Source organism: Seriola lalandi, unplaced genomic scaffold, assembly GCF_002814215.2.
Source record: "Seriola lalandi dorsalis isolate HSWRI2012SDOR001 ecotype SW California unplaced genomic scaffold, Sedor1 jcf7180002054321, whole genome shotgun sequence".
NCBI lineage: Eukaryota > Metazoa > Chordata > Actinopteri > Carangiformes > Carangidae > Seriola > Seriola lalandi.
In genome coordinates, this window is record NW_019524874.1 from 116,094 (window position 1) to 138,892 (window position 22,799).

The window sequence follows — 22,799 nt, forward strand, 5'->3', positions numbered from 1 at the left end:
GAATTGATAAAAGGTGTAAAATCAACTTAAGAGATAGTAAATTCATATGTTACCTGTAATCTTGGTACCAGCCTTGGCCTCCTGGGGGACACCCACTCCATACTCATTTTCTCCAATAACTCTGAAGTAATAGATGGCTCCCTCCTGCAAGTCTTCAACCTTGTAAGTAAGTGCGTGGCAGTTGCTGGTGACACACACCCAGGCCTTCTTACTTGCCTCGCGTTTTTCAACATGGTAGGCCTTCACTGCATCACCGCCATCATTCTCTGGAGCCTCCCAAGTGAGCGTTGCAGAATCCCGAGTCACAGCTGAAACTTTAACATTGACAGGGGGTCCTGGAGAGTCGAGAACCTTGACAATCATGGGCAATGTTGCTTTTCCAAGTGGTGATTCTATAGTGACGCTGTACTCCCCAGAGTCATTTCTAGTTGCCTTCTCAATAGTCAGTGAAGTGCTGGAATCTGTTGATTCAATGGTTCCTCTGACCTTGAGATCAACACCCTCCTTGGTCCAGTCCACTGATGGGACAGGTTTGCCCTTGAATGGTACATTTAAAGTAAATGCTGTGCCATGCTTAACAAGATGTACTTTCCGCATCTCAATGTCAACATCAAATGATGGCTCTGAAGTTCTGTCCATTGCTGCAGCTGCATCTGAATACAGGCTACGCACACTGCTGCCAACTTTGTTTATTGCCTTGACACAAAATTCATATTCTGCATCTGTCTTGAGTCCTTTGATTGTGAATTCCAAGCTCTTGGTAAGAGGGATCGCCTCAACCCATCTTGCTAGGTCTTCAGGTGATTCAGGTACCTCCTCTTCGTCCTCCTCCTCTTCATATTCCTCGTCTTCTTCCTCAACCTCTGGCTCTGGTTTGTGGACATAATCTCTGTATTCTACAGTGTATCCAAGGATGGGAGCACCACCATCATTTGTTGGTGGTTTCCAGACAATGGAAACACTGTCCTTGGTTGAACTGACAATTTTTGGTTTGGTTGGGCGAGAAGGAACAACCAGAGGATCCATTGCTCTGAAGGTTGCAGATGGTTCACTTGGGGGACTTAAACCAGCAGAGTTTTCAGCATAAACTCTGAAATCATACTCACAACCCTTGCGCAGTTTGGTTGCTACTGTGGTACATTCAACAACTGGATCTCTGTTCACACGGACCCAGCGCATGCCTGTCTTCTCGCGACGCTCAATTACATATCCAGTAATGGGGCTGCCTCCATCACTGGCTGGCTTGCACCAGGTGAGGGTCATTGAATCTCCAGTTATGGTAGTGACATCAACACTAGCTGGGGCAGTGGCAAATGTGTATGGATCTGTAACCTTTATTGCCTCACTCTCCAGAGCCTCACCAAGTCCATGCTTGTTGACAGCCAAAACCCTGAAGATATATTCATTGCCTTTAAGCAGTCCTGTGACTTTGAAGTAAGTTTTTATGACATCTCCCTTCACCAGTGTCCATGCCAAGCGGCTGGTCTCACGCTTCTCAACAACATAATGTGTGATATTGGCACCACCTATCTCCTGAGGAGGACCCCATGACAGAGTGCACTCCTCCGCTGTGAGACCTGTGATCTGCAGAGGTCCTGCTGAAGGTCCTGGCTTATCAAGAATCACACAGTTTATTGGCATGGTAACTGTTCCGGCAATATTCTGTAGAGTCAACACATACTGTCCAGAATCTCTCCTGCTACAGTCCTTGACAATGACAGAAGTGCTGGTATCTGTAGAAACAATCTGGATTCTGGCTCTCAGCTCAATCTCTTTGCCATCCTTGGTCCAGGAAATGACTGGAGCAGGCCGTCCAGCAAGGTCAGCATTAATCTTCAGAGTTTCACCTGCTTTCACAAACACTGTCTCTCTGAACTTGACATCCATCATGATTCGTGGTGGATCCACATCATCCTTGATAGTGATGGGGCCAGTGTTGTCAGATGGTTCACTGAACAAACCAGCTGCATTCTTAGCAATGACACGGAAGTCATACTGGCTGTTTTCTGTAAGGCCTGTCACATCATAGCGGGTCTCAGGAACATTGGTAAAGTTGCACCTTGTCCAGCGTCCTTCAGGAAGGTCTCTGCACTCAATGATGTAGCCAGAAACCTTGGCTCCTCCATCATACTCTGGTTTATCCCAAGATAAAGAGACAGATGTTCTCGTAACAGCAGTGACCACAGGTGTACCTGGAGGATCACATGGATCTCTGGCTGCTACTGCTTCACAAGCTTTGCTGCATTTACCAATACCAGCAATATTTTCAGCATAGATACGGTATTCATACATCATGCCCTCTTCAATTGCATTGACTTTGTATTCTGTATCTTTGATCATTCCTCTGTTCATCTTTGTCCAAAGAATGCTAGAACGTTCCTTCCTCTCCACATGGTAGCCCAGAACAGGACTACCACCATCACTGACTGGCTCATTCCAAATCACCAACATGTAGGACTTTGTGGCCAACTTCACTATAGGTGTGGAAGGAGGTCCAGGTTGTTTGAAGTTATACTGAGCAGTAATTCCTGGTGAATCCAGATATGTACTCTTTCCATAACGATTAACTGCATAGATACGGAATTGGTACTCTGCTCCGTGTGTCAGGCGGCCAGCCTTGAAACATGTCCTGGCAACATTACTTGCTGCCATCTGCCATTCCTGTGTGTTTGTGTCTCTCTTCTCCACAATATAGTTACTGATGGAGCAGCCACCATCATAATCTGGTGGTGACCAGGACAGTGTGATGCTGTCTGAGGTCACAGCATCCACCTTTATACCTTTAGGTGGACCTGGTTTATCAAGGACAACAACTCCAACATCTGTTGTGACAGTTCCTGCTGTGTTGGCAAGGGTGATCTCATACTTGCCAACATGTTCTCTGCTTGCCTGTTTGATGAGTATTTTGGATGAGGTTGCAGTGTTTAAGATGGTCACTGATGATGTTTGTTTCAAAGGAAGGCCATCCTTCTTCCAGGATACAACAGGCTTTGGCCTGCCTCTTACTGGAACCTCAAGAGTTAGGTCATCTCCAGCCTTCACACTGTATGTAGTAAACAGTAAATTGAGGGATGGTTCAATTGCAACATCCTTTGCAACAACAGGCAAGCCAAGATCCTTTGGCTCACTCTTTCCCTTCTCATTGATTGCAACTACTCTGAATAAATAGGCTTCATTAGGAGTCAGATTAGGAATGGTTGCTTCAGGCACCTTGACAGTGCATGCTGTGCCCCATTTGTCTCCACTCTTAGGCTTAAATTCAACATTATAGCATATTACTTTGCTTCCACCATCATGAGCAGGTTTTTCCCATGCCAGTGACACGCTGGTCTTTGTCAAATCTACAAGGGTAACCTTGCTTGGTGGCAAAGGTACCTCAGATATTTTGACTTCTTTTGTTTCAACCATCTGTCCTTGACCATATTCATTAACAGCACAGACTCTGAAGTAGAACATGCCACCCTCAGGTAGCTCTTCAATCTTGAATGAGTTAGCAGTGCAGTTGCTGGTGACAGTAGTATAGGCCTTCCTGACAGACTCTCTCTTCTCTACGATGTAGTTTGTGATTTTAGAACCACCATCAGTGAGTGGAGAATCCCAGGCAAGAGTCACTGAATCCTTCTTGAGCTCCTTTACAGCAAAGTTTTGCGGTGCACTTGGTGTATCCAAAATTCTCACTGCAACAATAGCAGATTTTGTACCACTGCTGTTCTCTAGTGTCAGTGAGTATTTTCCACTGTCAAAACGGTTGACATTGTCAATGACAAGCATAGTGTATGAACTGGTGGTGTCAACTGCAGCACGGTCAGTAAGAGTACCTTCAACCTTCTCCCATTTCACAGCAGGTTCAGGCCTTCCTCTGATAGTGACAAAGAGACGCAGAGTTCCACCAGCACGGACAGATACCACCTTTCTGAGATCAGCATCCAGCTCAATCTCTGGTGCTTCTACTCTGTCAGAAGTAACCACAGTGCCATGGATGTTAGCAGCCTCCCCTACTCCCTCAGAGTTGATTGCACAGATGCGGAACTGGTACTCTCCACCCTCCTTCAGGTCTGTGATAGTGAGTTTAGTGGCCTGAATACCAGTGGGTGGAGTGCACATAGTCCATACTTTTTCAACTATTGTCTCTACTGCTGGTGCTTCTTCTGCCTCTTCTGTTGATTCAGGCACTGGTGTATACTCCCTCATTTCAACAATGTAGCCCTTAACATAGGCACCGCCATCAAAGTCAGGTTTGCCCCATGACAGTGACACAGAGGACTTTGTGTAGTCTGTCACCTTAGGATGGTGTGGAGGCCCAGGTGGTGTTGTAGCATCACATGCTCTGTAGAACAAGGACAATTCACTGAGGTCTCCCATTCCAGCCTCATTCTCAGCAGCAACACGGAACTCATAGAAGTGATCTGTCATCAGACCTGTGACCTTGAAGTGGGTGTCAGTCAGCTTTTGTCTGTTACACTTTGTCCATCTTACACTGTCTTTGTCACGTTTTTCAAGGTGGTAACCTTCAATGTCAGCTCCACCAGTCTGTTCTGGAACGGTCCATGACAGAACCATAGAGTCTTTTGTGATTTGGTTGGCTTCTGGGGTTCCAGGAGCACTAGGTGGCTTGTATGGATTACGTGCTATGATTGGTTCACTCTCAAGATAATCACCAACACCATATTTGTTCAGTGCCCTGACTCTGAAAATGTATTCATTTCCAGGAAGCAAACTTGTTAGTTTATAGAACAGACCCTTGATATCTGGTGCAGCCACTGTCCAGGACAGCCTGCTAGTCTCTCTCTTCTCCAAGACATAGTGAGTAATTCTAGCCCCACCATCCAGAGTTGGCTCAGACCAGGAAAGGATGCACCTATCAGCCATGACTCCTGTCACTCTCAATGGTCCAGTGGGTGGACCTGGTTTATCAAGAACTTTGACAGTGATAGGGAAAGTCTTTATACCACCCAGATTTTTGAGGACAAGGTCATAGTGGCCACTGTCAAGCTTGGTTACATCCTTAATGGTCATGGCTGCACACTTCTCTGTAGTCTTCACTTCAATACGCAGGGCTTTGTCCATTTCCTTGCCCTCCTTTAGCCAGGCAACATCAGGAATTGGTTTTCCATGAATGTCTGCATCAAGAAGCAAGTTTTCTCCAGCATTGATAACAATGACATCCTTGTATTTGGGATCCATCGAGGCCCTTGGTGCTTCAATTTCATCAGTAGCAGTAATAGGTCCAGAGCTATCAGATGGCTCACTGAAGACTCCTGCTGCATTTCTTGCAATAACCCTAAATTCATACTGCTCATTCTCGGTCAGACCAGTGATGGTATACTCTGTCTCAATGATATTGGTGAAGTTAGCTCTTACCCAGCGCCCATCAGGGGAGGATAGATCTTTCCTTTCCACAATATATCCATTCACTTTGCTGCCACCATCATACTGAGGCTTGGTCCACTGAATCTTGATTAGATTCTTAGAAATAGATACAGCTTCAGGAGCACCAGGGGGATCACATGGGTCACGAGCAACAAAGGAGTCAGACACTTTACTGCATCTACCAATACCAACAATATTTTCAGCATAAACTCTGAATTCATATCCAATACCCTCCTCAAGATTGCAGATCTTGAACTGGGTATCAGTTATGATAGTCTTGTTCAGTTTGTTCCACAGAATGCTGCTTCTCTCCTTGCTTTCCAGATGGTAACCAATAACTGCACTGCCACCATCATTGACTGGCTCATTCCATTCAATGATCATCATTTCCTTTGTTGCAGATTTGACATGTGGTGTTCCTGGAGGTCCTGGTGGCTTATATGGATACTGCACAACAATGGCCTTGGAGTCCAGAGGTGCACCCTTTCCATATCTGTTTTCAGCAACAATTCTGAACTGGTACTCTGCACCAGTCTTCAGCTTGGTGACCTTAAAAGCTGTTCTAGCAAGCTGTGTAGTGACTGACTGCCATGTTGTGGTGGTGGTATCTCTCTTCTCCACTACATAGTTCTTCACCTGGCATCCACCTGTGTACTCTGGGGGCTCCCAAGCAAGATGGACAAAGTTGTTGCTCACTTCAACAACCTTGACTGGACCTGTTGGTGGACCAGGCTTGTCAAGGATAATGACAGCCACATCCTCAGTGACAGTGCCAGCAGTATTGGTTGCTGTAATAGTGTATTTACCAAAGTCTTCTTTGCATGCCTCAGTAATTTGAATTGCAGTTGTTTCTGGAGTGTTTGCTACATTGACTCTGGATGTCACCTTTAATGTTTGACCATCCTTGGTCCAGGTAACTTTGGGTTTGGGCCTGCCAAGCACAGGGAACTCCAACTTAATATCTTTTCCAGCTAATACACTGTACGTGTTGAATTGCATCTTAATGCTTGGCTCCATAGTCATGTCACTGGCAATAACTGGTGCAGCAAGTGCCTTTGGCTCACTCTTTCCCTTCTCGTTATGAGCAATGATACGGAATAAGTATTCTGTTCCAGCTGTGAGTCCTTTGACAGTACCCTCGCATGTCTTTGTATTTGCTGCAACTCCCCACTTATCTGTACCTTTGGGCAGCATCTCAATTAGGTAGCCACCAATTCTACTGCCTCCATCATGCTCAGGTTTCTCCCAGGCCAGTGAGACAGTGGCCTTGGTGACATCAGTGAGGAATACTTTTCCAACAGGCAGTGGTACCTCAGATGCCTTGGAAGCCGTCTTTGTTTCAACAGCTTGGCCAACTCCACAGTCATTCTCAGCCATGACTCTGAAGTAGTACATAGCACCTTCAATCAGGTTCTCAACTTTGAATGTTGTCTTTGTGCACTTAGTGGACACATTTGCATATGCCTTTCTGGTTGATTCACGTTTGTCAATTACATAGTTCTTGATTTTAGAACCTCCATCAACCAAGGGGGCATCCCATGCAAGGGTGATCGAGTCCTTTTTTATGTCTTTAACCACAAGATTATGTGGGGCTCCAGGTGTATCTAGGACCTTAACGGCAACAAATTCAGACACAGAACCACTGCTGTTGGTCAGGCTTAATGTGTATTTTCCAGAATCACTCCTGTCACATGAGTCAATGGACAGCTGTGTGAAGTTGAGGGCCTTCTCAACTACTGCCTTTTCAGTCAGGTCTCCCTCATCCTTAGTCCACTTAATCTCAGGTGTTGGCCTGCCCTTAAATGGAATATGGATTCTAACAGATCCACCAGCTTTCAAAGTGATGCCCTTCCTTAGCTCAGAGTCAAGGTGGATCTGTGGTGGGTCCACCCTTTCCTCTGGCTTAGCTGTTCCCGAGAGAGCTGCTGGCTCACCAACTCCCAGTTTGTTCAGAGCGCACACCCGGATGTTGTATTCCTGACCCTCAGTAAGTTTGGTAACTTCATATTTATTGACACGCAGGCCAGTTGGGGGAGTAACCATGGTCCATTCCTCCTCTTCAGCCTTGCAAACTTCAACAATGTATCCTTGGATGGTGCTGCCACCGTCAGACAGAGGCTTACCCCATGACACTGTAAGCGAACTCTTTGTGGAGTCAATCACATGCACATATGCTGGGGCACCAGGTTTGTACTTGGGATCACAGGCCTTGTAGTATGAACTTGGAAGGCTTGGCTCTCCGACTCCAACTACATTCTCGGCAACCACTCTGAACTCATACTCATGGCCAGTGGTTAGGCCTGTTACTCTAAAGGAGAGGTCAGTGACCTTCTGCCTATTGCATCTGGTCCATTTGATTCCAGCTCTGTCCTTCTTTTCAATTATGTAATTGGTAATATCACTGCCACCATCAGACTCAGGGGCAGACCAAGTGATGGTCATGCCATCATGGGCAATGTTGGATACATCCTCAACATGAGGTGGACCAGGAGGAACAAATGGAGTCTTCATAATCACTCCACCAGACTCGAGTGGCTCATTGACACCATAACTGTTAACTGCCATGACACGGAACATATACTCATTACCTTCCAACAGTTTGGTGACTTTGTAGCATGTTGTCTCACAGCTGTTAGAAACAACAGTCCAAGCTAGACGGCTGGTCTCTCTTCTCTCAATGATATAATGTGTAATAGGACTACCTCCATCATGTAGAGGGGCACGCCATACCAGTGTACATCTATCTTCAGCTACTCCAGTGATGTGGAGGGGTCCTTCACATGGGCTAGGCCTGTCCAGGACCACAACCTTAAATGGCACAATTTCACTGCCAGCCTCATTTGTCAGCTGGAGCGTGTAGACTCCACCATCAATTCTAACAGAGTCCTTAATGACAATCATTGCATGGTGTTCTGTGTTTTTGATCTCTAGTCTGAGAGTATTCTCTATTGGTTTTTCATCCTTGAACCACTGGATTGCAGGAAGTGGCTTTCCGTGGACATCGGCATCCAGCTTAAATGTCTCTCCGGCATTGATGATAATGGCCTTGGTGAATGCTGGGTCAATGGAAAATTTGGGTGCCTCCACCTTATCACTTGCAGTGGTTGGTCCACTGTTGAAGGATGGCTTACTGATGGTGCCAACAGCGTTTTTAGCAATGACTCTGAAGTCATACTGTGCATTTTCAGTCAGTCCAGTCACAGTAAACTTGGTCTCAATCACATTAGTGAAGTTCGCTCTTACCCACCTGCCCTCTGGCATATCACGCTTCTCCACAGTATAGCCAGTTATATTACTGCCACCATCATACTCTGGTTTAGTCCACTGAATGACAATGGTATCTTTGGTCACATGGATGGCTTCTGGTGTACCAGGAGGATCACATGGGTCACGGGCAACGCAGCCCTCTGAGATCTTACTGCCCCTGCCAATGCCCACAATATTTTCAGCATATGCCCTGTATTCATACTCGACACCCTCCTCCAAGGGGTGACTCTTGAAAGTAGTCTCGTGAATAAGTGTCTTGTTAATCTTGACCCAGAGAATACTATTTCTCTCTTTCCTTTCAAGATGGTAGCCGAGAACAGGGCTTCCTCCATCTGTGACAGGCTCATGCCACTCAACAATCTGGTGGTCCCTAGAGAGAGAGGCGATGAAAGGAGTGCCAGGGGGTCCTGGCTCTCTGTATGGGTACTGAGCGACCACAGCAGATGAATCCAGGCCATGACTCTTGCCATAGCGGTTCTGAGCAATGATCCTGAACTGGTACTCAGCACCGGTCTTCAATCTAGGCACTTTAATGGAGGTTCTGGCACAGTTGATGCTGACATTTTCCCATGTTGTTGTAGTAGTATCTCTCTTTTGCACAATGTAGTTTGAAATCTGGCAGCCGCCATTGTGTTTTGGTGGATCCCATGAAATAGAGATACTCTGTGTTGTGATTTCATCAAACCTCACAGGGCCAGATGGAGGGCCAGGCTTGTCAAGTACAATGATTTCAACTGTTGTGTCCTTCTTTCCAGCAGAGTTGGAAACATTTATACTGTACATGCCACCATCATCACCTGCTGCGTCCTTAATGCTGAGTGTTGTATGTGTTGGTGTATTGAGAATGTTGACTCTGGTTGTGACCTTCAAAGGAGCTCCATCTTTAGTCCATGAGACTGCTGGCTTAGGACGTCCAAAGATGGGTATGTCAATATTCATGTCTTTGCCCACATGGACACTGTAGCTGCTGAATGCTGGTCGAACATCAGGCTCAAAGACCAAGTCCTTGGTCATTACTGGACCAGCGAGGACTTTTGGATCACTCTTTCCCTTATCATTGATTGCTGTAACTCTGAATAGATACTCCTCTCCTGGGTTCAGTTTGGAAACAGTAGCTTCCATTGTTTTAAATGTGTTAACACCAGACCACTTCTCCTGGCCTTTAAGCTGCACCTCAAGCAGGTACTGCATGACTCTGCTACCACCATCATACTCAGGCTTCTCCCAGGCCAAAGAGATGCTTGTTTTGGTTTGGTCTGTAACAATCAAGTTCTTTGGAGACTGGGGCACCTCTGAGACCTTAAGAGGGTCAACAGTTGCTGCAGGCAGGCCAACACCATGTGCATTCTCAGCAAGCACTCGGAAGTAGTAACTACAACCCTCCTGGAGTGGCTCAATCTTCCACGAAAGAGCATGACAATTTGTTACAGCAGCTGCATATGTTTTACGTGTGCTTTCTCTCTTTTCAACAATGTAATTCTTGATCTTGGATCCACCATCCAACAGTGGTGGTTCCCATGCCAATGTCACTGACTGGTTTGTAATTTCTTTCACTTTGAGGTTAACAGGAGCACTAGGTGTGTCAAGAACACGGACAACAACAAATGCAGATTTTGTTCCACTTGAGTTCTCTGCAGTGACCGTATATTTTCCACTGTCATTTCTGCTCATCTTGTCAATTACAAGGGATGTGTAACTGCTGGTCACTTCAACTTGAGCAGTTTCTTTAAGGGCAGCTTCATCCTTGTCCCACTTGATGGTAGGAGTGGGTCTTCCTTTGATGGGGATAAACAGCCTAAGGGAAGCTCCAGCCTTAATGGTCACAATCTTTCTCAGTTCTGGGTCAATGTCAAGATCTGGCTCTTCTGTCCTGTCCTGGGCAACAACAGCTCCAGAGACATCGGCATGCTCGCCAACTCCAACTTTGTTAATAGCACATACTCTAAACCTGTAGGCCTGGTTTTCCTTCAGTTTTACAACTTCAAACTTGGTCTTTTTCACACCTGTTGGTGGTGTGCACATTATCCACTCCTCAGCAGGTGCATCTGTGGCAGCTGCCTCTTCAGCTTGGGCTTCAGCAGGAGCCTCAGCTGGCTCTGCTGACATTGTGGTAGTGCAACACTCAACAATGTAGCCCTGAATTTCACAGCCCCCATCACACACAGGCTTACTCCATGATAGGAATACAGAGGTTTTAGTTGTGTCAGTGACCTTTGGATTGTGTGGTGGGCCAGGCTTGAAGATGGGATCAAGAGCTTTGTAGAATACAGTTGGGGAGGTTGGCTCACCGACCCCAACAGCATTCTCAGCAGCAACTCTGAATTCATAAAGGTGGCTCTCCAGGAGTCCAGTGACCTTTAAAGTTAAGTCAGTGACAGTTTGTCTGTTACATCTGGTCCATCTTACACCCTCTTTGTCATGTTTCTCAATGATGTATCCAGTGATAGGACTGCCTCCATCTTCAGGAGGAGCCTCCCAGGTGAGCACCATTGAATCTTTTTTAACATGTGAAACTTCTAAACTCTTTGGTGACCCAGGGGGCACATATGGATCTTTGATTATGACAGCAGCAGACTCCAGTGGTGCACCCACTCCAAACTGGTTGACAGCACGGACTCTAAAGATGTACTCATTTCCTTCCAGGAGCTTAGTGACCTTTAGACAAATATTCTCCACTTTTGGGTCAACAACAGTCCAGACAAGTCTGCTTGTCTCTCTCCTCTCCACAGTGTAGTGAGAGATCTTACTGCCACCATCTTGTATTGGCGCTTTCCATGCAAGGCAACATTGGTCTTTGGTTATTCCTGTAAAAACAAGAGGTCCTTGTGGTTCTCCTGGTTTATCTAGAACAACCACATTGACCTGTACAGCCTTTTCACCCCCTGGATTTTTCAACAGCAGAGTGTATTGGCCTCCATCAGAAAGTTTAGCTTCCTTGACAGATATAAAAGCTCTGATGGGTGTGTTCTTAATTTCTCTATGAATGGTGTTGCCCAGTTCTTGCTCTCCTTTCATCCAGTGGATAGAGGGCAAGGGTTTGCCATGAACATCTGCATCAATCTTGAAGTTGTCTCCAGCATTAACCACAATGGTTTGTGTGTACTCAGGGTCAATACTGATGCGTGGTGGGTCAATCTCATCCCTGGCAGTGATAGGACCAGTGCTGTAAGAGGGCAGACTGAAAACACCAGCAGCATTTCTGGCAATGACACGGAACTCATACTGATCGTCCTGCACAAGTCCAGTTGCCACATATTCTGTCTCAATGATGTTAGTAAAGTTAGCCTTCTGCCAACGACCTTCAGGAAGCTCCTTCTTTTCCACAATGTAACCTGTAACCTTTGCACCACCATCATACTCAGGTTTGGTCCAAACAATGGTCACAGAGTCTTTAGTGATCTTTGTTGCCTCTGGGGTGCCAGGAGGATCGCAGGGATCTCTAGCAACATGACCCTCAGACACTTTGCTCACTTTGCCTATTCCGACAATGTTTTCAGCATAAACTCTGTATTCATACTCCATTCCTGGTTCCAAGCCAGTGGTCTTGAAGGTTTGGTCAGTAATAAGGGACTTGTTAAGTTTTATCCACAGGATGCTGTTTCTCTCCTTACGTTCAAGATGGTAGCCCAAGATGGCGCTTCCACCATCATTCACAGGTTCATTCCAGGCCACTACCATGCTGTCCTTGGTCCAGGCTGCAATGGATGGTGTTCCTGGGGGTCCTGGGAGCCTATATGGGTATTGAGCCACAATACATTCTGATACAAGAGTTGGGCCTTTTCCATATCTGTTCTCTGCTGTGATTCTAAACTGATATTCGGAGCCAGTCTTCAGTCTGCCTGCCTTGATTTTGGTCCTTGCAAGGTTAGGAGATACAACCATCCAGTTAGTTGTAGATGTGTCTCTCTTTTCCACAATGTAGTTTTTGATGGTGCAACCACCATCATACTCAGGTGGGTTCCAGGAGATGGTTACACTGTCAGAAGTGACTTCCTCCACCTTAATTGGACCACTTGGCTGGCCAGGTTTGTCAAGGACAACTATGCCAATGTTTGCCGTTGTCTCTCCTGCTGTATTGGTGAGAGTAATGAGATAGTGTCCAACATCATCTTTAGTAGCCTCTTTTATTTTGAGGTTCAGCATTGTGTCTGTTGCACCAAAGTTAACTCTGGTAGTCCTTTTCAGAGGCTGACCATCCTTTACCCAGGAGACAGCTGCTTTGGGACGTGCAACATATGGAACCTCCACTGTCAGGTCTTCTCCAGCCAACACGCTGAATGTGTTGAACAGCAGTTTGGCAACAGGTGCAATCACAAGATCTTTTACAATCACAGGTACACCGATTTGGCGTGGGTCACTTGTTCCCTTCTCATTTCTCGCTGCTACACGGAACATGTATTCTTCACCTGCATTGAGTCCACTAATTGTAGCTTCTGTTTCCTTTACAATCACAGCCTGGGTCCACTTATCAACACCTTTAGGCTGGATCTCAACAACATAACAGCCTACTCTGCTGCCACCATCATGCTCTGGCTTCTCCCAGGAGAGGGTGACACTGTTTTTGGTAACATCCTTAAGAGTGACTTTGCCAGGTGGCTGTGGTTTCTCAGACACTTTAATTGATTCACCAGTCTCAATGGGCAAGCCAATGCCATATTCATTCTCGGCCAAAACTCTGAAGTAATAATTGCATCCTTCCAGGAGCTGGCCAATTGTGAAGGTGGTATGATGACATAGAGCATTGACCGTGGCGTATGCTTTCCTTGTCGACTCACGTTTTTCAACAATATAGTTCTTAACTTAACTCCTCCATCATTCACTGGTGGATCCCAAGTCAGAGTGACAGCTTCATTTGTTACAGCAGTAATCTTCAGATTCTGTGGGGCACTTGGTGTATCAAGCACCCTAACTTGGACTGTAACAGTCCTGGAGCCAGAGCTGTTTTCAATTGTAAGATTATACTTTCCACTGTCAAATCTGTTTACATTTTCAATAACAAGTGATGTGTATGATGTTGTGCTGTCAATGGTTGCCCTCTCAATTGGCTCACCATCTCCTTTGGTCCATTTGGCCTGAGGAGCTGGTCTGCCTCTGATTGGCACAAACAGTCTAAGTGAGCAGCAAGCTCTAAGACTCACAACCTTGCGGAGCTCAGCATCCAAATCCATCTCAGGTGGGAGGAGCCTGTCCTCTGCCTTGGTATTGTCCGGTACAGATGCTGCATCTCCAATTCCTTCACTGTTGACAGCTGAGATGTTGATCTTGTACTCCTGGTTCTCCTTCAGGTTAATAATGGTGAATGAGGTGGCAATGAGACCTTCTTTGGGTGTCACAATGGTCCATTCCTCCTCTTCTTCCTTTTCAGATGGGATGCATGTCTCTACAATGTAGCCAGTGATGTCAGAGCCACCATCATACACAGGTTTGTTCCAGGCAACAGTAATTGAGGACTTGGTTGTGTCCAAGATTCTGGGGTTGCATGGAGTCCCTGGCTTGTACAGTCCATCAGTTGCCTTGTAGAATGGACTGGAGACACTTGGTGCACTCACTCCAGCAGCATTCTCAGCTATTACTCTAAATTCATATTCATGTCCATTAACAAGGCCTGCTGCCTTGAACTGAAGATCTTTGACCTTTCTCTTGTTGCATTTGACCCAGCGCAGGCCTATTCTGTCTTTCCTTTCAATATTGTAGTTGGTGATGGGAGTTCCGCCATCACTCTTAGGTGCTTGCCACATAAGAACCATTGAATCTTTAGTGATAGCTGTCACCTCAGGATTCTCTGGAGGATCTGGAACAACATATGGGTTATCTGCAATAGTTGGTTCTGATTCAAGAGACTCGCCAAGTCCATATTTGTTTACTGCCATAACTCTGAAGATGTATTCATTTCCTTTAAGCAGCTTAGCCACCTTATATTGTGTAGTCTGTAGGTCTGAAACCACATTGGTCCAAACCAGTCTGCTTGACTCACGCTTCTCAACCACATATCCTTCAATCTTGGCACCGCCATCATCTGCAGGTGGAGCCCAGGTCAGTACACAGTTATCAGCTGTGACATCAGACACCTTAAGAGGTCCAACTGGTGGTCCAGGTCTGTCGAGCACTTTAACATTAAAGATGTGCTTAGCAAATCCACCAACATTAGTGGCAGTCAAAACAAATTCTCCTCCATCGGATCTGACAGAGTCCTTGTTGGTGAGAGTGGTTGTCAGTTCAGTGAACTTAACATCCAGTTTCATTGTGTTCTCAATCTCCTTTCCATTCTTGGTCCAAACCATAGATGGTGTTGGTTGACCAGCAATGTCAGCATCAAGCTTGAAAGATTCTCCTGCCTTCAGTAGAACAACATCCTTAAAGATGGCATCGACCATAATGCGTGGCTCGATAATGTCATCTTTGCAGATAATTGGGTCTGAGGGGTCAGAGGGCACACTTACTGCACCTGCTGAGTTTCTGGCTATGACACGGAACTCATAGGAGGCATCTTGTGTCAGCCCACTGACAGTGAAAGTTGTCTCAATGATGTTGGTGAAGTTGGCTCTGATCCAGCGACCAGCTGGAAGTTCTTTCTTCTCAACTGTGTAGCCAGTGATTTTGAAGCCACCATCATACTCAGGCTTTGTCCACTGAATAGTGATGACATTCTTGTTGACAAATATTGGCACAGGCTGGCCTGGTGGGTCTACAGGGTCCAAGGCCAGTATTGCTTCTGAGGCCTTGCTGGGCTTACCAATTCCAGCCATGTTTTCAGCCATGACACGGAACTCATAGGCAACACCATCTTCAAGCCCAGTGGTTTTAAAGATGTTTCCTTTCACAATACCCTTACTGATCTTGTGCCATATAATACTGCTTCTTTCTTTCCTTTCCACATGATAACCAATGACTTCATTTCCACCATCAGACACAGGCTCATTCCAGCCAATCGTTATAGAGTCCTTGGTAAATGCAACAACACTAGGAGTGCCAGGAGGTCCAGGGACTTTAAATGGATAGGCAGCCACCACTGCTGCTGAGGTGATGGGAGGTCCAACACCATATCTGTTCTTAGCCTTTACTCTGAATTGGTACTCTGATCCAGTGTTTAATCGGATGGCTTTGAACATGGTACGGATGACAGTGGAGGACAGCTCTGTCCATGTTTGGGAAGTGGTGTCTCTGATCTCAACAACGTAATTATTGATTGGAACACCTCCATCATTCTCAGGAGTGTCCCATGCAAAGACACAATAGGTACGAGATATCTCCACAATCTTAATGGGTCCCTTAGGTGGCCCTGGTACATCATGTACTTTGACGGTGATGTTATCTATCACAGAACCAACAATGTTCTTTCCTGTCATGGTGTAGACGCCACTGTCGGCTCGGTTGCATTCATTGATGCTGAGGACAACAGTAGCAGCGGTAGTCTCCACATTGGTTCTCTGTGTGAGCTTCAGGGCTGCGCCATCCTTCTGCCAGGAGATAGTTGGTCTAGGACGTCCCATAACTGGGATCTCAACCTTGATGTCATCGCCTGCCTTGGCAATAACAATCTTCTGACATACGCCACGCAGGTCAAACTCAGGCAGTGAAGTAGAATCCTTAACAGCAATGGGTTTGCTCTCACGTGGAGCGCTTCTGCCTGAATGGTTGACAGCCATTACACGGAAAATGTACTCCTCATTCTCATTGAGATTTTTCACAGTGAAATCCATGGCCTTGACTGTTGTTACGTGGGCCCACTGATCAGTTCCCTTCTTCTGGGCTTCCAGGACGTATCCTGTTATTCTGCTTCCACCATCGTGCTTGGGTTTGGTCCAAGCCAGGCTCACAGAGCTCTTGGTGACATCAGTAGGAATAATACTCTCTGGAGGAGTTGGTGCCTGGGATGCACGAATTGGATCTGTAGTTTCAACAGCCTCGCCAATGCCATACTCATTCTCGGCAGACACTCTGAAATAGTACTCACAACCCTCACCCAAATCACCAATCCTGATTGAAGTATGTGGACAATTTGTAACGGCAGTAGCGAAAGCCTTGCGTGTTGATTCCCTCTTCTCAATGACATAGTTTGTGATCTTGGCTCCACCATCGATAAGAGGCATCTCCCACTGAAGAGTAATACTTTCCTTGTCAATCTTGATGGGTTTCAGGTTAAGTGGAGGTCCAGGTGAATCCAGAACTCTCACATGTATATCAGCACTTTTCTTTCCAGCTGAATTTTCGAGGGTAAGCTCATATTTGCCTGCATCAATCCTTGAACTCTCAGGAATAAGCAGCATTGTAAATGACTCGGTGGTGTCAATGACTGCCCGTGGGACAGGACCACCCTCCTTAGTCCAGGTGACTGTAGGTGTAGGACGTCCCTTGATTGGCACAAAGAGTCGTATGGAGCAGCCCGCCCTGACCACAAGGGTTCTTCTCAGCTCAACATCCAGCTCCAAATCTGGCTCAGCTGCACGCTCCACGATCTCAACCAGCTCTTGAGTTTCAGCAGGTTCACCTGCCCCCTTAGCATTCACAGCACTAATTCTGAAGTGGTATTTTGCACCAGTCTCCAGCCCAGGAACAACAAATTCTGTGATCCTAAGTAGAGATGAAGGAGTATCCTTAATCCATTCTTCTGTTCCTTCTTTCTTGTGTTCAATCACATACCCAGTTACTTGAAGTCCACCATTATCAAGAGGTTTTCCCCAGTTCAGTGTGGCAGTGGTCTTGGTTGTGTCTGTGACTCTTGGATTCACTGGAGGTCCAGGCACATCTGCCAGACAAAAGCGGTGGTTAGTGTAAAATTAAGTACAGCATTCTGTAAAAACGGTTGATAATAAAATAATGTAATATTGGTGTGGTGGCCTGTTTGCTTTTCACAGCTGAAACACTTATTTTTACTTACAGGCAACGACTATTGTTCTGACAGGCATAGATGGTTCACTCGGCTCTCCAAAGCCAGCTTTGTTCTCAGCAAGAACACGGAACTCATACTCCACACCCTCAGTGAGACCGGTGACTTCGTAGCTGAGCTCAGCAATGGATTTCTTGGATGCCCTGACCCATCCCATAGCCTTTTTCTCCTTCTTCTCAACACAGTAACCAATGATATCACTTCCTCCATCCTCAGCTGGTCTCCTCCACTTCACAGTGACTGAATGTCCATCCACTTTATCAACCTCTGGTTTGGATGGTGGACCAGGAGGACCTAAAAGTATAGATAAATGAAACACATTCATGAATCTTAGTAGTCTGTATTCCTCTTCCAGAGATATTATATTTATATTATTTAGGTGAAAAAAAAATGTAAGTGAAAATGCAGGATGTAAAATGCAATAAAAAACGTAAATTAACTGTACATACCAAATCTATCAACCATCTTGACTGCCTCCGAGTGAGAAGGCTCACTGGCACCATACTGGTTAACAGCAGAGACTCTGAAGAAGTACTCATTCCCCTGGATGAGCTTGTTGGCCACATAGTGACAGTTGATGACGTTCTCTTCCAGGACAGTCCAGAGCAGGCGGCTGGTCTCTCTCTTCTCGATGGTGTAATATTTGATAGGCGAGCCTCCATCCTCAGTAGGTGCTGTCCACGTAAGAGTCACTTTTTCAGATGAGATACCACTGCATTCAACGGGCCCAGGAGCTCCGGGAACATCCAGAACTTTGACCTTAACAGTTTCCTCCTTTACACCGAAGGGGTTGCTGGCAGTTATGGTATAGTCTCCAGAGTCCTTCCTACCGGCATATTTAATGGATAGAGTAGAGGAAGTTGCGGTGGTCTCAATTTGAACAATGTCAGAGGGTTTAAAGTACTTTCCTCCCTTTGACCAGCATGAAGTTGGTGCAGGTTTGCCTAAAATGCTTGTGGCAGTAATAACAATGGTATCACCGGCTCGGACAGTCAGACCCTCCATCACCTGAGCATCAATAATAATGGTTGGTGCAGCTGTTGAAGGAAATAGAAAACATTTAATCTATCAAACATTACGCCAGTTGTTACATTGTCTCACTGAAAGCATTCAGAATTATGACTGTTATATGTTGTCATCTCACCATATTCATCTCTGCAGATGATGGTGTCTGTCTGCTCGGAGGGTGGGCTGAGAGCACCAGCAGCATTCTTCGCCCTGATCCTGAACTCATATTTGCAACCCTCCTGCAGATCGGTGACAGTGAACGCAGGCTCCACAACATTCACATTGTTAGCCTTAACCCAGATCTTAGATGGAAGGTCGCGCCTCTCAACAATATAGCCAGTCAGCCTGTGGCCACCGTCGAATTGTGGTTCAGTCCATTGGAGAGTCACTGTGCTCCTCGTGATGCTGACCACATCAGGTTTACCAGGGGCATCTGATGATAAAGATATTCAAAAAGATTTGACTGTAGCATTATGTCTTTATATCATTAGAATTTTTATACTTCTTCCCACTCTCACTTTTACACCTACCAATGGGATCCAGGGCCACCTGTGGATCAGTGGGAGCGCTCGGTCTGCCGATGCCAGCCAGGTTGATTGCCATGACTCTGAACTCGTACTCCAGACCTTCAGTCAGCCCAGTCACCTTGTGTTCCTTCATCCTCAAGGCAGCTGGGCTTGCCCTCTTCCACAACATACTGTTCCTCTCCTTGAACTCAACATGGTAGCCTGAAAGTAATAACATACAGATCATAGCTTAAACTTTTGACTGGTATTGTATCAATTACAGTGCCATAAAAAGTAAAGATAAAATGCATATGAAGTAAAACAAGAAGTAACAGCTGGCTGACAATAGGTAGTTCAAGTGTTCAAGCTGACTGTACCTGTGATGGGAGATCCTCCAGTTTTCCTGGGATCAGACCAGGCCAGGTATGCCGAGTCATGACGCATGCTCACGATCTGAGGAGGAGGAGGAGCGTCGGGAACATCTGTAGAAAAACAGTGATAAAGCAGTCAAGTGAAGCGCAATTTCAAGTTCAACTCTTAAACATCCTTAGTCTTGTATAAGTTAAATATACAGTATAAGTTATGGTCACTTACTGAATGGATGTTTAGCGACGATGGGTTCAGATTTGAGTCCTTCTCCAACGCCGTACTTGTTCTCCGCACAGACTCTGAAGATGTATTCTGTGCCCTCATGGAGACCGGTTACCCTCATGGTGTTTGTCTCCACAGTCGAGGACACAGTCACCCACATGTTGGTGATGGAGTCCCTCTTTTCCAAAATGTAGTTGGTGATCTCTGAGCCCCCATCATCCTTGGGAGCACCCCACTTCAGCGTAGCACCATCAGCAGTGACATCTTTGAACTTAACAGGTCCAATGGGGATGCCAGGTTTACCTACAACCCTAAAAGGAGACAGCAGAGATTAAATTGTTTTTTTACCTTTGAAACTAGAATGTTGTGATCCATTTTGAGCAAAATATTCTTTATGTTGTATTACATTTTCTGAAATGACATGCCCCCGTACGATTTGATTCATACCTGATGAAGATGGTGGACTCTTTGCTTCCAGCGCTGTTCCTCAAGGTGATGGTGTACTTAGAAGCATCACTCCTCTGGCAGTCTCTGATCAGGAGGGTGGTGTTGACTGCAGAGGACTCTGCGCACACTCGGCCAGTATCTGTCAGGTCTTCATCGTCTCCCTTCTTCCAGGAGACCTTGGGCGTAGGTTTGCCAATGATTGGGATCTTCAGACGGACGGTGCTGCCCTCCTTGGCAATGTAGCACATGTCAGGCAGATCCCTCAAGTCACAGGTTGGATGAACTGCAAAGGGAAAGAAAAATAATTTAAACATTTTTGAACTTTGACTTTGACACTTGACAAATCTTTGTCTAAAAGTTTTATAAATATGAACACTTACTGATCTGGTCCTTGGCAACCACTGTCAGTTCCCTTGCAGCGCTCTCTCCTGTGTCATTCACAGCCTTGACTCTATAGTTGTACTCTTTGCCCTCCACCAGGTCCTTGGCGCTGTATTGCATGTTCTTGGACCTCATTAGCTCCTTGTACTTGTCCTCACCATTGAGAACCTCCAGCACGTAGCAGATGATGCGGCTGCCACCGTCGGTGAGTGGTTTCTTCCAGCTTAGAGTGCAAGAGTCCTTGGTAACCAACAGGGTCTTGAAGTCCATGACTGGCCCAGGCTCCTCTGAAAAAAGTATTTATGAATGCAGTGAGTATAAATTTGCAAGAACAACAAACAAAACAAGGCCAACCACCAAATCAGTTTTTACCAAACCCACCTGATGCTCTGACTGAATCGGCTGTCTCGCAGCACTCTCCAGCACCAAGCTTGTTAACTGCCGACACTCTGAAGCAGTAGGACCTTCCAGCATCCAGGTCTGGGACCTTGAATGCTGTCTTGGCACAGTTGTTGGAGACGATGGACCAGGCTTTCCTCTCAGTATCACGCTTCTCCACAATGTAGTGGGTGACTTCATAGCCACCATCAATCAGAGGAGTATCCCAGTAGATGGAGGCACTGTCTTTGGATGTCTCCTTCACGACCAGGTTGACTGGTGGTCCAGGAGTGTCTGGAGAGATACAACAACACTTAGTGTAACAGTGTATCTTAAAATATGAACCTAAACCCAAAAAAGATTATTATATTATTTATAAACGTATTCCTGTTTCTGACAAGCCCAGGGGTGATCTCAGTCAGTCACAATTATTGATACGATATACTGAGATCACTGCGCTAGCAACATAAACAAATAAGTCCTTCACTCACCAAGAACCTTGACAACGATGGTGTACATCTTCATGCCAGCCAGGCTCTCCAGGTTCAGAATGTATTTGCCAGCATCATATCTGTTGACATTTTCCACCATCACAGTGGTGTCAGCGTTGGTTGATTTGATGATGATGCCTTGGCGGTCCTTGATATTGGTGTTCATCTTTGCCCAGGTGATCTTGGGATTGGGACGGCCCTTGATGGTGGCATGCAGCCTCATGGTGCTGCCAGCACGCAGCTCCAGGCCCTCCTTTAGCTCTGCGCTCAGCTCTGCCTCTGGAGGAACTACATGAACACAAACAGAACAGTTTTATTAGCGATAGTGTGAGCAAACAATCTTACTGTTGTATCATGGCTTTAAAGCCCTAATGTTGAACATATAAATAGAGAACTATACTGCTAATTTTGTGAAACTTAATAATAAAAAACCATGATAAAAAGCAATATTTTGATGAGGGCTATAATAAGTGTACAAGAAGTAGCAGTCTAGGTTGTCAAGTGAAAGTGAAATGTCCCAGGGCCCTTTTATTCAAACATGGCCTCAATGATCCAGGTTAACATGATGTTAGCAAGTTTAAATGATTCTGTTCATTTTTGTCCAGGCTTTGTTATAATCCAGTTATGAATAAGGAGCACATTTACAAGTTTATATTTTGTATACCCTGTTATGTCAATGATACCATATTCTATTTACACTCACTTAAAATAAATGTAGTTTATCATCAAAATTATACATACCAATGATGTCCTTGGCAATATGTTTTCCAGGTACTTCAACTGGCTCGCTGAAGCCAACCTTGTTGACAGCAGTGATGCGACACTGGTACTCAGCCTTGTGAATGAGGTTCTGGATGACATAGTTGGTCTCCTGCAGGTTCCTGGGGACGTTGCAGCGGATCCAGTCTGCGGTGTCAGTCCTCTTGCACTCCACCAAGTATCCAATAACGGGGCTTCCACCATTGTTGGCGGGGGCAGTCCAGGTGAGACTGATGGTGCTGTTGGTGGTGTCTGTCACACTTGGATTCACAACTGGGCCAGGAGGAGCTAGGGAAGAGCACATTGATCCAGTTTAAGTTACATATCGGATATCTTTGAGTTTGTGAGTAATAGTATATGTAATATATCACTGAAAAATACGTTTTCAGAAATCATAGGACTCACTGATGGGATTTTGTGCGTAGGTGCCTGCAGAGGGTTCGCTCGGTTTGCCAAGCCCTGCAACATTGACTGCAATGACTCTGAACTCGTACTCAGTTCCCTCTGTGAGGCCTGTAACATCAAGTGTCCTTTCTGTCAGAGGTTTCCGGTTCAGCTTAGTCCAGTTCAAGTCCTTGGCCTCTTTCTTTTCCAGCATGTAACCAAGGATTGTGGACTTTCCATCATCAGCAGGCTCCTTCCAGCTCACAGTCATATGGTCTTTGGTCACATTGGTGATCACCGGGGCCTCACAAGGGCCAGGGACAGCTATAT

General features: G+C 45.9%; 1 protein-coding gene across 1 annotated transcript in view; it reads right to left on the minus strand.

Moving 5' to 3' along the window:
• Positions 1–22,799, minus strand: part of LOC111655510 (titin-like) — a 174,811-nt gene that overhangs the window by 27,799 nt on the left and 124,213 nt on the right. The window contains 14 exon segments of the mRNA XM_087174153.1: positions 54–13,436; positions 13,439–17,383; positions 17,516–17,818; positions 17,974–18,561; positions 18,669–18,965; positions 19,063–19,260; positions 19,416–19,520; positions 19,633–19,940; positions 20,077–20,359; positions 20,457–20,744; positions 20,839–21,129; positions 21,327–21,614; positions 22,068–22,373; positions 22,491–22,793. Of these exon segments, the coding sequence (XP_087030279.1) occupies positions 54–13,436; positions 13,439–17,383; positions 17,516–17,818; positions 17,974–18,561; positions 18,669–18,965; positions 19,063–19,260; positions 19,416–19,520; positions 19,633–19,940; positions 20,077–20,359; positions 20,457–20,744; positions 20,839–21,129; positions 21,327–21,614; positions 22,068–22,373; positions 22,491–22,793 (20,886 nt within the window).